Raw genomic sequence first — 14,349 nt, forward strand, 5'->3', positions numbered from 1 at the left:
ACCTTATTTACTTCACTCCACTGTGAAAACTGACTATTTATTCCTACCCTGTGTCCTATCTTTTAACCAGTTACTGATCCATGAGAGGACCTTCCCTCTTATCCCATGACTGCTTACTTTGCTTAAGAGCCTTTGGTGTGGGGACCCTGTCAAAGGCTTTCTGAAAGTCAAGGTACATTATATCCACTGGATCACCCTTGTCCACATGCTTTTTGGCGCCCTCAAAGAATTCTAATAGATTGGTGAGGCATGATTTCCCTTTACAAAAAGCATGTTGACTCTTTCCCAATATATGGTGTTTATCTATATGTCCAATAAGTCTGTTCTTTACCATAATTTCAACAATTTGCCTGGTATTGAAATTAGGATTACCAGCCTGTAATTGGCAGGATCACCTCAGCAGACTTAAAAAAAAAAAAAAAGTGTCAGTGTTAAATTACCTATCCTCCAGTCATCTGGTTCAGAGACGGATTTAAGTGACAGGTTACATTGCACAGTTAGTAGTTCTGCAATTCTGTAACTTCGTGCCTTCAGAACTCCTGAGTGAATACCATCTGGTACTGGGGACTTACTACTGTTTAATTTAACAATTTGTTCCAAAACCTCCTCTACTGACACCTCAGTCTGGGTCAGGTGTGGGAATTTCCTTTACAACCTTCGCAGTGAAGACTGATGCAAAGAATTCATTTAGATCAGGGGTAGGCAACCTATGGCACGCGTGCCGAAGGCGGCACGCGAGCTGATTTTCAGTGGCACTCACACTGCCTGGGTTTTAAACATTTTAAAAACCTTATTTATTGTACATACAACTATAGTTTAGTTATATATTACAGACTTATAGAAAGAGACCTTCTAAAAACATTAAAATGTATTGCTGGCACGCGAAACCTTAAATCAGAATGAATTGATAGGTTGCCGATCCCGGATTTAGATTCTCAACAATGGCCTTGTCTTCCTTGAGTGCTCATTTAGCACCTCAATTGTCCAATGGCCCCACAGATTGTTTGGTAGGCTTCTTGTTTCTGATGCAGCTCAATTTTTTTTTTTTTTTTTGCTGTTAGTTTTCGTGTCCTTAGCTAGTTGCTCTTCAACTTCTTTCTTGGCCTGCCTTATTATACTTATTTACACTTGATTTGCTGTAGTTTACATTCATTTCTATTTTCCTCACTAAGGCCTGACAAAACAGGGGAAGTGTACACACTACAAAGCTACTTCTGGAGGCAAAACTCTGCTGTTTTGACGACAAAATAAAACCTCAACTAGAGGCATAAAGTCTTTTGCGGCAAAGTTAAAGCGACAAAACATCAGTGCAGACACTGCTGTTTGTTTTGTCGACAGAACTGGCTTATGCCAGTATCCCACAATGCCAGCCGTGACCGCTGTGCTCTTTGTTTTGATCTCTGCTACCCTTTCAAAGCTCCGGGAAGTATCTGACAGCTGAGCGTGCTGCTCCATTTCGGGAACAAAGAGAAAATCTTTGGAATGCTCCTGTTCTACTCTGCACTAGAAACACAGAGGCAGGCAGACTGCGGCTGCAGGGAGCCAAGGGGGGAGGGGGAGTGGAGAGAGAGAGAGGAGGACAAGGACACACATGGAACTGCTGTGCTGCTTTGACATTCCTCAGTGTGGAGAGCTCACAGAGCTGCTGAGGATGCCATTCCCGACAGCTGAAGAGGCTGTGGAAGAACTCAGAAGGAATCACAGAACCATAGGCAGGCAGGCAGGCAGAGTGGGCTACTTCGGGAGAGACTGCTGTGCAGAGCAGAGCTGGGGGCTGACGTGGGGGGTGTGTCCCCCTCCTCCTGCCTCAGGATAGGTCGGTCAGCCTGCTGTCTCCCCAGCTCCGGACAACCACTCACCTCTCCTCCCCGCCCACCTGCTTCTGTTGAAAAAGCAGCTGACAACCTATTAGGATGCCCTTGGTAGGATGTAGGGTGACCAGATTAGTAGTATAAAATATCGGGACGGGGGGCGGAGCAAAAAAAAAGGGGAGGGGTGGAGCAAAAAAAAAGGGGGGGTGGAGCAAAAAAAAAAAAAAAAAGAGTTTTAAAGGGGCCTTAGGGGCATTAGCAGGCCCCGGCCCTGCGCGCTGCCCTCCCAGCGGAGCCTCCTGTCCCCCGGCCCGCCACGGGCATATGCGGGACGTGGTGGGTCCGGGCTGGGGCAGCGCAGAGCAGTCAGGAGCCGGGTGGGCGGCAGGGGCCGAATCCCTGTTGCTGCTAGACAGCCCCACGCCTCTCCCTCCCGCTCGTGGCTGTGGCTCCTTCCCAGCGGGACGCGCCTCCTGCTGCCCCGGCCACATGCGGCGCGCGTCCCCTGCGCCTAGTCTCCCTCCCGCTGGGAAGGAGCAGCTGGACGTGCGCCACATGTGCGTGGGGCAGGCTGGGGGGCGCGTCCCGCCGGAAATGGGCCGCAGCCACGAGTGGGAGGGAGAGGCCCGGGGCTCCCTGGCAGCAGCAGGGATTCGGCCCACGCCCCCGCGCTGCCCACCGGGCCCCTGCCCGCTCCGCGCTGCCCCCGCCTGGACCCACCACGCTGCCCCACGGGCTGCAGGGCTGGAGCAGCCTCCAGGCCCCGCGCGCTGCCCTCCCAGCGGAGCCTCCTGTCCCCCGGCCCGCCACAGGCATATGCGGGGCGTGGTGGGTCCGGGCTGGGGCAGCGCAGAGCAGGCAGGAGCCGGGTGGGCAGCAGGGGCCGAATCCCTGTTGCTGCCAGACAGCCCCACGCCTCTCCCTCCCGCTTGCGTCTGTGGCTCCTTCCCAGCGGGACGCGCCTCCCGCTGCCCCGGCCACATGCGGCGCGCGTCCCCTGCGCCTAGTCTCCCTCCCGCTGGGAAGGAGCAGCTGGACGCGCGTCACATGTGCGTGGGGCAGGCCGGGGGGCACGTCCCGCCGAGAATGAGCCGCAGCCACGAGCGGGAGGGAGTGGCGCGGGGCTCCCTGGCAGCAGCAGGGATTCAGCCCACGCCCCCGCGCTGCCCACCGGGCCCCTGCCCGCTCCGCGCTGCCCCCGCCTGGACCCACCACGCCTCCCCACGGGCTGCAGGGCTGGAGCAGCCTCCAGGCTGTGCTCCTGGCCCCGGGTGCAGCAGCCCGGGCAGAAGCCCTCTGTCGCGGCGGGGGTTGGGGGGGTTCACAGCTGAGCCCCCCCCATCTCCCTCCCTTGCCAGCCCCCCTTTGCCCGCCCGGTGCCCGGGTGCCAGAGCTGACTCACCAGCTCCAGGATCCAGGCACCGCCGCCACCCCCTCCCTCCAGGCTTGCGCCGCCATGCTGCAAGCCTGGGAGGGAGGAGGAATGCTGCGTGGTTGGGGAAGAGGTGGGGCCAGGGCGGGGATTTGGGGAGGGAGCCAATGGGGGAAGGAGGAGGTGGAGCCGGGTCGGGGGGGGGGGGGGGCGCGAGCGCCAGAGCGGAAGGCAAAATTTCTTATTGGTCGGGACACGGGACAAAGAAGCAAATATCGGGACTGGTCACCCACTGTTCCTTTTAATGAGCTTCCTCATTTTTGCATAGTTCTCCTTTTTAAAGTTATATGCTACTGTGGTGGGTTACTTTGGTATTTTCCCCCTACAAGGATGTTAAATTTAATTACATTATGATTGCTATTACTCAGCAGTTCATCTATACTGACCTCTTGGACCAGATCCTGTGCTCCACGTAGGACTGAATCAAGAACTGCCTCTACTGTGATCCTAGGGGAATGTGGAGTAGCAGCTGGGAGGTGGTATTACCTCTGTATACAGCATTAGTGAGACTGTGAATGAATGGGATAAGTCTAAATTATGAACTGCATTTTGTATTATATATTGAACAGATGTCTGATCTTGCCTGACAGCAGCATATTATACCACATTACAAATACCGCCCCTATCCAGGAAAGATTCTTGATACCTTGTTGAAGGAGTATCACAAATAAACTATCAACATGAGCAATCTAGGGCCCTGACTTAGATTGTCTCTCAGCTGCTGACCCGCCCCTCTGGAACAATGATTTCAGGGGGTCTGTAGATGGGGCAAGCATGACAAGGTGGATGTGGGGCTGGGCGTCTCAGTTGGACACATAGCACAGAGGAGAGATCATCCTACTTAAGAATAAGTTCTGCTCTGTGCAAGGCAGTCGACCACTGCCCCACATAAGGAGAACTTGCAGGAAAGAGTGAGCAGGATGGACTCATCTCAGCCTAACAAACCTCAGACTCACAAGAAGAGTGAGATCAGAATAGGGGAGGATGCGTCTCAGAACTTCTGCTGTTTTCAAAGATCTGTAACTCTCAGGCACTCAAAGACTTAGGTCTCCGCTTCAGAGTTTCTTCTGCTAAGCTTGTGTTCCTTGCTTTCCTGCCACATGGTCACAGAAGGGGTTTAACTAGACACCCAGAGTGTCCATATTGTAGGTGGAGCTCTGAGGGAATATGTGTAAGTGACTGGGGGATTCTGGAGGTCTCAGACATCCAGACATCTACTGCAGCTGTGCAATAGTGTCCCATATCCCAAGAAAGGGTCAGATAAGAGGTCAGAGCCTAGGAGCATGTATTATAGATCCTGAGCTATCAACAGTGAATAGATTCGACCCAGACCCAGGTGATTAGAAAGCTTATGGGACCAAGCAATTGGGTTGACTTAGAAGAGACTAGTGACTGTCTTTACAATTATTAAAAGTTATTATTTAAAACTATTTTTACTATTTTTTCTTGATTGGATATTTCTTTCTATAAGATATCTTTTGTTCAATCACAAGTTATTGGCCTGATCCAGGATTGGTTGAAATTCTATGGCCTTGCAGCTGAAGAAGTGAGGTTCTTACCCACGAAAGCTTATGCTCCCAATACTTCTGTTAGTCTTAAAGGTGCCACAGGACCCTCTGTTGCTTTTTACAGATTCAGACTAACACGGCTACCCCTCTGATACATATCTATGGCCTATGTTATGCAGGAGGTGAGATTAGAATACTGTAAATGGTCCCGTCAAACCTTAAAATCTGTATGAATAATTTCTCCTTAAAAAAATCTAAACCATCTACTGAATAGTCAGTATCTTCTAATACTTTATAATCAGACCTTCTTTTCGTGAGTTCCAAGTGAAAAGAAAAATCAGTCCTCACTTTCCTGAAGCTTGCAACTTTGCCATGGAAGAGCCTGGAACCTGCACAGGAAGACCAATGTTAAAACATGGAGTGGGCATGGGTTTTGGGGGGCGGGGAGAGGGGGGTTGTTATTGTTGTTTTTTTTGTTTTTTGGAGAAGCAGTGTGATCTTGAATGCTACACACAAGACTGGGAGAAAAAAAATCTCATGAGTTCCTGACTCTGTTACTGACTCGCTTTGTGATACTGGGCAAATCCTTTAATCTCAATATTTCTCAGTTTTTCCATCTGTAAAATGAGATTACACAAGACTTCCTTACCACCACACAGGAATGTTGTGAGGACTAGTCAATAAACACATCGTCTGCTTTTTAGATAGAAACACTAAGTGTTATCAAATGCTACACACTAGCTCATTAAATGAACTGATTTATCTTCTCTATCTTCAATAAATGTTTCCTATTCTGCTTTGGTGGAAACGTTTATTTTGCTTTAGAACTTTTTGAATAAAGCCAGCCAGGTGAACATGCACTGGGTATGCTGTTCTGCACTGGGCTTTGGTTGATTTATGGAAGGCCATGTGCTGGCACTGTGAAGGACATGAATTATGGCTAACAAATATTTTGCCATAAGGCCTACACACTTCTCCTGGTTTGGCACCCAAAGAGTTAATGAAGTAACTGCCTGTCTGCTCAGCCAGAAGTGACTGGCAGCCCCACAATAGCTCTGAAGATAGGAAGGCTGCAAGGGAGGAGGGCAGGTCACCTGCCAGAGGGGCACAGGCATTGCAGAGAGGGGCTCCCTCCTGCAGACTGGTGAGAAGCTGCAGGAGGGAGACAAACCAACACTCCAAAGAGGGGGAAGCAGGACAAGGCTGGGGAAACCTAGAGCCGAGGAGAGGTAGGAAGAAGCTCAGGGAGCAGCAAGGGACTGAGGAGGACTGGTTTTGGCTGTTCCAAACAAGGTCCCTGAGCTGAAACCCAGTGGAGTGGGAGGACCTGGGTTCCACTACTAACTCCAGCCAGGGGCTTTTGGAGAAAAAAAGTCTTAAATCCAGGAAACCTAGGGTTGATCAGCCCCGCTACAGCCACAAAACCTCTGATTCCCCATAATCCCGAAAGGGGCAGAGACTACTGAGGACCCCTCCAGGAAGTCTTGGGTCATAACAAACACAGACTTGGGCATGATGACATAAAATGGATGGAGCCAGATTAAAGTAACTCCACATCTCACCATGGGTGAGTGTGTGTGTGTGTGTGGGTACTAACAAAAGCCCCCATATTACATGCTTGCACAAGACGAGCCAATGAGATGAAATCTTTCCGTGTAGGTTACTATTTTGTAACAGCAGAACTAGGAACATTTCAGTGGTCTGTAATGTGAACACTTTGAAGCCATTTGTATTTTGTTGCTTACAAGAGGTTTTTTTTTTAATCTCAAACAATATTTAAAAAGTCTTATTCTTGTGTAAGGATACTAAAAATGTCAGCATGAGATCAGTAGTACTATATTGTCACAGTATTGGAAAGCAGTTACATTCGATCTGGGATAACCTGTACCTCATCTCTTTTATATGTAGTCTAAAAGGTCAAGTTTACTATTTTCAGTCAATGTTAGCACCATAATTGCTTGGGACACTCACCACTTTTAACCGTTAAAAAAAGTCAAAACTGAACCAAGTTCATTAAAAATAATTGCAATACGCTAAACTCTGAAGATATATGGAAGCAGCTCCCTCTGAATTCAATGTGAATCGCTCACAATATATCAGAGAGAAAAATGTGACCTGGTATTTTTTAAAGTGATTTGGATGAGTTGATATTTTCTGTCTCACTGCACGAATGGTTTGTAGAACATAGCAAGAAACACTGCATTTGATTATTAATTATTATTTGTGTAACAACAGCACCCAGAGACCCCAACCTAGATCAGGACACTATTATGCTAGGTACTATATCTGAATATAATAAGAAAGGCTCCTGTCCCAAAGAACTTAAAACAGAAGTAGGCAGGACAAAGAGAAAGAAAGTACTACTATGTCAGTTTTACAGATGGAGAACTGAGGCACAGACAGATTAAGTGACTTGCTCAGGGTCACACACACAAAAAACCACAACTGTGTAAGGTAATGTCTACACAGCAACTAGGAGGGTGCTTCCCATGTGGAGGACAGACACACTAGCTCTGCTTGAGCAAACATGTTAAAAATATCAGCACGGCTGGATGGCACGGGTGGTGGCTCAGGCTAGCTGTCCGAGTACAATCCTGCCGAACCCCCAGGTATGAACTCAGGAGGCTAACCCTAGCTGCTGCAGCCATACTGCTACTTGTAAGCATGCTAGCTCAAGCAGAGCTAGATGTGTCTGTATCTACACTGGAAAGCACCTTTCCACTTGCGGTGCTGACATATCCTAAGAGCCAGAAACTAAATCCAGATGTCTTTGGTCTGAGGCCTTAATCACAAAAGCATCCTTCTTCCATATAACTGAAGACAAGTTAGTTTCTTAAGATTTAAAATACAAATTTAGCCTTTATTTACATTGTCACAACTCCACTGTGCTCAATTAGTTTGTTAAACACTGACGGTGTAACATTAAGACGTAAGAGGACTGTCTCAAAGATCTCACAGCCTAAATGCATATACAATACCATCCACGCTGAAAGACCTAGAGAACAGCGATTTTTACAAATTGTACTTTGCTCTATGCAGTCTCACAGAGCATGAATCATACTGTCAGCACTTAAACAATGAGGTTCAGTGGTAGCTGGTGCCCAAAACGAGTGGTAGGGCTGTAGAAGACAAGCCCTCATTGACTTTAGCGAAGCCAATGCTGAGCACTACTGAAAATCTTGTTTTTACTATTTAAGCATATTAATTTTAAGGTCGGCCTAAGTGATGTCAGATGGTCCACGGGCTCTATGGATCTAAGTTACCAAACTTAAAAGACATCTCCCTTGCTCTATATCTCAGAGAAGTGAACATTTTATAGTATATTAGGAAGGTGAACCTTCAATCTTCCTCTTTCCTCCTAGAGTTTTTATCTATCGCCACACACCTGGGGTCAGGTTTTATAGAAATATATATAGAAACAACACAACACTTATTCCCTATTCCCCCCCATAGGAAATCCCTGGGCTCAGGTTATGCATTCAGAAGAGAAGAAAACGTATATTCTTTAGAGGACCATGAGCTACACAAACAGGTTTTAAAATAAACATACAAATAAACACGCGTAGACAAATCAGCTATCCACTGTAATGGTACTTACCATGGTTTATCCCTTGATACTTTTGAAGGAAAGACTGTGTGCTGTTTGCTAGTGGAGGTAAGTAGATTGTCTTTGGGAGTTTTGAATGGCTTTGAGTTGCTGCTGACAGGGTTATGGCCGCTGATACAGGATTTCTGTTTAATTTGTACTAGTGATGTCCTGGAATTGGAGGGTGGAGAAGCTGGAGATGGGGAAGGTTTACACATTGAATTGTGTCTTCGTTCTGTAATGGACAAAAGAATACATTTTAAAGCATTTCACAGGCAAAAAAGTTAAATAAAAGCAGTTAAAAAAGATGAAGTTATACCATTCAGTGTTGAAATCATGAGGCTTTCAGCACACAACATTACACTAGTTAATTATTGTTGAAATCAGTCATAATGCCAATGGGTAAATATGAAACAAAAACAACTGTGTACAAAATAAAATAAAAAAATTAATGGAGATATCCTATCTCCTAGAACTGGAAGGAACCTTGAAAAGTCATCAAGTCCAGCCCCCTGCCTTCACTAGCAGGACCAAGTACTGATTTTGCCCCAGATCCCTAAGTGGCTCCTTAAAGGATTGAAATCACAACCCTGGGTTTAGCAGGCCAATGCTCAAACCACTGAGCTATCCCTCCCCCCTGTTGTTTCCCCATCCTTCCCCACACTCACTCTGCCCATAAAGGCCCGATCCTGCTCTCACTGACGTAATGGGAATTTTACCACTGATTTTAGTTGGAAGCAAGACAAATTCCTAAATGTCACCAGTACTGCTAATTTCCAATAACCAATGGCACTGCCCTCCACTGAAGAAGCAAAGAATAAAATAATATCTGTGGTAGACAGACATCTATGCAGTGCTTGGGAACTATACACTGAATACTTAGAGGTGGTGTGCAAAGGGGGACAAAAGTGGAGGTGTACTCCTTTTTGCTTCTTTATCATGTATAAAAGTGGCTAGAAAAGATTCTTTTCCATCCACCCCAGTTTTTTCCTTGCATGTTTTTTTACAGTGGCCATTTAGGTTCTGTCTAGCTTAGAAGACTGTGATGCCTGGAAAACCAGTGCAATGGTGATATTACAAGAGCTCAAAGAAATGGAAGTGAGTTTTAGTCAGAAGGTTTTAAACTTTTTTGTTTTTGTCAGAAACCTATTTAACATCAATGACTAAACAACACTTTGAATAAAGGAAGCCTCTCAAAGATTCAACACCCCACCCCCCACCCTTCAAGTAAGTTGTCAGACTCATGATAAACATGCCTTGAGACCTCCCAGGTAGGGTGATCAGATGTCCCGATTTTATAGGGACAGTCCCAATATTTGGGTTTTTTGGGTTTTTTTTTATATGGGCTCCTATTACTCCCCACCTCCGTCCTGATTTTTCACACTTGCTATCTGGTCACCCTATTCCCAGGGGTCCTCCAACAGCTCAAGGAACACCAAACTTGACATTCCAATTTTTTAAAGTTAATAAAAAGTAGTAAAAGAATAAACTTACAAACATCAATAAGTAAAAAGAAGGCACAAGTTCAATTTTTCAAAAATATTCTTGTCAGATCACCTTTTATTATTCTTCTGATTTTATATTTCAGATTTCTGACAACAGTTTTACTTGCAATAAGTCATTTTTGAAAGGTACTGTTACTTTTCTTATTTAGTTAAACCATATTAATTATTTTATGCAATTTGGTTGTGGACCAGTGTAACATCTTGTAATTCCTTTACTGCAAATGTTTTAATTTAATCTACCTTGTCCCGCCAAACAAAACAAGTTTGAATTATAGTCTAAATTTTACCACTACCCTATTGAGATTCTGATGACAAGGTGCTGTTATGTAACCAACCAAGAACCTCTACAATGACAGACTCCCTGTGAATTAAAACTGTTGGTAAAACCTTTTCCTCCTTAAATATTCAACATGGACTGCTCAGACTATCACTTCAGCTAATAGTCTTGTCAAGACTGACTGCCTTCTAGAAAATGATACCTTAAGCACTATACCTAAGGATGTAGTAGTTGAGGGTGATATATCCCATTTATAGATAATTAAAATAAATCTTCTGGAAAGAAAGACACTCAGGTTAATTTACAGGCACAGATATTGACCATTTAAGATGATGAGTATTTTAGAGTCATCTAAAGAATCACATACATGAGCAGCTTCCGATTTTTTTTATATAGTCCTCATTATATGTAATTTTCAATCAAGCAAGTTTGATTTGTTCCATCAAAAACTTTCCCAATCGATTAATTCCCAAGAGCAAAGCAATACATTCACAATGGCACTTGTAACTTATGTGAAATGTCAGAAATAAGGAGCACTATGTTCATATATAATAGTTTATCCCTCCATTTTTAAAATGTGTATGTGTTTGGGGGAAGGGAAGAAAGGTTACCAGGACAATTTTTAATATTTTACCTAAAGCATAAGAGAATGGCCGACTTTCTTGTGATCTGTACTGACAGCTATATCTGGCATTTCCTTCCATATCTTTGAATACCTACAAACAAAACATGGCTATAAATAACCTTCCACATTTTCAGCAGGTACTTTGAGAATTACCAGAAATATTACTTGGCCTCAGCTGAAAATACCTTAAGGACTGCTGGAAATAAATGGAAAAATATATACCTCCCTATACATATGAAAAAGAAAATATCACGTCCATTGTCATACTCAGTTGCCTAAATAGAATGGCTGCATTCTTCCCTTTGCAAGTTCCTGGAAATTAAACTTGGTTGTTTAAGCTTGTTTTATTTTTCAGATTACATTTCTATTGATTTGCCAATACATAGCCTATAAAAAGAACGGAAAAAAGAAAAACCACAACTGCACACACAAAAATGCACATACAATTTGTACTCTCCCATTAGATATTTGCACACACAAATATCCAATAAGGATGTAACTGGCAATTTGTCCATGTAAAAATGGGATTTCTACATGCACCTGTGGTAATTGTGCATGCAAATTAGGCACAGAAGTGCAAGCGAATTTATCTGCGTACAACCTGTTGAAAATGAGGTCCTACATGTTCACGTTAAATAGCATAATCACTGTACATGCATCAAATAACCTAGTCATCCTAGCAAGCACACTTCTGTTTTTATTTAAAAAGTCCTATAAAAGTAACTAATGCTAGATATGTGCCTCTGATAAATCAATACAAGTAATTATAATGCTAAACTGAATTCCACACCTGTTGCAATTTCTGCAGATATCTTGCAATGCTATAAATACATTTGTTCACCTGAGTAGGTATAAAATTTGGGAGACAACATCACGTATTTACTGGAGTGTTTGTAAATTGATATGTTCGCATTACCCATAAATAACTAAGTATAGTTCAATTATTTTATAAAAGAACTACTGTCAAATCCACAAGCATTTGTAATCGGTCACAACACAAGCAGATCTGCGATCCTTTACAGCATTAATCCTTTTGTGCTTGCCTGTGGGTTTCTGCTCATCCACTGCGGCAACTGACTTCACAGCAACAAAGTTTGGCTTCTGCTGCCAAGGAGTTAACATCTTAGCAGCGTTAATCTTTGAGAACAGAGTTCAACTTTCCCCCACTAGATTAACATACATGCATTTTAAGAAAGAAAAATATAATAAACAACTTGAAGCTTGTTTTATTTAAAATTTTATTACAAGATCCTAAAGTTCATTTTATTGCTATACAATTAAGTTTCCCTTTTCGGAATAGCACTGCAAATTATCATTAAACTGTTCCAGCAAACTCTCCATGTCCCATGGAAACATGGATGTAATCCAATTGTCCCAGCCAAATTAGGTTTTTGTGCACACCAGATGTGATGTCTTTATGCTGTTTGGGGAGCAAGACTGGATGATCCCTGAATCTCCAGCACTGCTCTCAGTTTCCAGCCCTCTTTCATGCACCACCACACGATGCAATCCTCTACTTTTCCCAAACCCTCTGCTGCAACAGCTCAAATCCTCAAGCTCTGGTCTCTGAACCACTTTACTAATTCCCCTGGAAATTCATTGGCTGGTCTTTGGGAAACAACAACAACTATTCTGCAGGAAGAGCAACATCTAAACTTCCTGGTCAGAGTGAATGAGTTTCAATTACCTAGTGACATGAGAGGCTATTTATTTTTAACAATAGCACGTGCTCAACCTATGTGCTTATACAGATCCATAATTTTAAAAATATACTAATAATCACTTTGATACAATGACAATCAATAAGAACGTTCAAATGCACAAAAACTGAAGATTAAAATCCTTCCTCCTCAATTCCATCCCCTCAAAAAAACATAAGAAAATGGAAATGCAGCGTGCTCTGAAGGTCAGCAAACTCAGATTCTGTCCAACCAGTGTCAGTGAGAAAGAGGGGACAAAAATGCAGCAAGTTCCAAAGTTGAAAACCTGCCTCTGAGAATGTCTCGTTCCTAGCTCTCTGACGACTACATTCATAAGATCAAGCATCCCTGCTGATCTCCACTCCTGGGATAAAATATGAGGTAGTCTCTGAAGTACAGAGGAGACAAACCCAAATGTACTCAGTCCATGCTTATTAATTCTAATGAGTTGTGTCAACTGTTCATATTTTACTAGATTAAAAAGTTGGATCCTACAGTTGTTTTAGTGTACGCTAAACAGATCGTATTTTGATGTTAAAACCTCAGTTTTTTAACTGAGGGAGACTGAAAACAAGTATGTGACAGTATACCCCTCTTTCATCCACAATGCTTATCTCCATTAACACAAACAATTCTAGGAAAAAGACAAAAGATTCAGTTTTCAAAACAGTCTCTTGTGCATCAATGGGAGATACAAAATCACAAAGTGTTGTAAATGGTAGAAGGGGAAGGCTCAGACCGGGACAGTTCTGGCCGGGGTGGGAGAGAAGAGCAAACACCATTACCAAATGAAAAACCTCAGTCTCTCTTGGTATTGCTTGGAAGTAGTTCTCAGGCCAAAAAAATCTCTGTGCACAAAGTCAGAGAAAACATGCTAGAACCTTATTTATGAAGCAACTGTCATGTTCAAACACATTTGCAGTTTACCATGATTTGATTTCCTCTGTAGACAGAGCCTAAAGCAAAAACTTAGGTTTTTTTTTTTTTAAAAAACTTTCCAGTCTCAAGATTATAATCCTCAAAAAGTCAAATAAAAAGGCAATCTACCAAAGAGGGTGAAAATGGTATATTCATTTTCAATTTAATTAATGAATAATTCAGTAAACTCAGCACTTTGGTTCATAGTTCTGTATTACATTCCATTAGAATAAGCAGAACTGAATTGCTGAAAAAAATGTATTAAAAATATTCTGCTGGCAGTAAACAGTTACAATACAGTAAGACTCACCTTAGTGTCCACATTTATCACTATAGAAATGTCCTTTTTTTCCGTTGTCTTTCTTGAGCTGTACAAGATTTGTGGTCAAATTATTTACATCAGGTCAGACTGAACAATCAGATGACCTTCAGTATAGTATAAATGCTATTTATCGATCTTTGTTTAAAATATTTAACCAATGGTTCAATGAAGTGTAGTATCTCATTTACAATGTGATTCTGGTCTATTAAACTGTTATACCATAAGCGTTATACAGATTAATGTGCTACTTACTCATGATAATTCCGTACAGTGTGCACACACAAAATATTGTTTCTCTGAGTTCTATACTCTGAATTTTAATTACACAGCTATTCACTGTGCAAAGTTGAGCAATTTATTAACTACTATTTCAGTAAATATTGTATGAAATTTTCTACAGTGTATTAATTCCAGGTCAGAGTTTGAAAATGTGCTTGGCATTAGTTCTAATTAAAAACAACGACGACAACAACAACAACGAACTCCCCCTCCCCGAAACAATTCTAGTTAGGAGCCAGAAAACTGAACAACTGAAGTATTGGCAGAGAGTGTCATCTTGCAATAACTGGCAGTTGCTTCATAACCAGAGCTCATAATCACCTTGTAAGCACTTTCATTTTGTAGCAACAATCTAAAAAAACTCTACAAAACCAAATATGTGAGGC

At 43.2% G+C, this 14,349-nt stretch overlaps 1 protein-coding gene across 10 annotated transcripts in view; it reads right to left on the minus strand.

Moving 5' to 3' along the window:
• The window catches only part of ATXN7L1 (ataxin 7 like 1), a 183,571-nt gene that overhangs the window by 61,049 nt on the left and 108,173 nt on the right, over window positions 1–14,349 (minus strand). For 7 of the 10 annotated variants that reach the window (XR_008443842.1, XM_054018381.1, XM_054018367.1 and 4 more), the window contains one exon: window positions 8,350–8,572. Coding sequence is in view for 8 of the 10 variants with exons in the window: in XM_054018381.1 (XP_053874356.1) it covers window positions 8,350–8,572 (223 nt within the window). In the remaining 2 variants the exon portion in view is untranslated. Of the gene's footprint in view, window positions 1–3,629; window positions 3,715–8,349; window positions 8,573–10,753; window positions 10,831–14,284; window positions 14,305–14,349 lie in introns of those variants that run through there. The other 3 variants (XM_054018425.1, XM_054018407.1, XM_054018435.1) reach the window with 3 other exon arrangements.

This window comes from Malaclemys terrapin, chromosome 1 (genome assembly GCF_027887155.1).
Source record: "Malaclemys terrapin pileata isolate rMalTer1 chromosome 1, rMalTer1.hap1, whole genome shotgun sequence".
NCBI classification, from domain to species: Eukaryota; Metazoa; Chordata; order Testudines; family Emydidae; genus Malaclemys; species Malaclemys terrapin.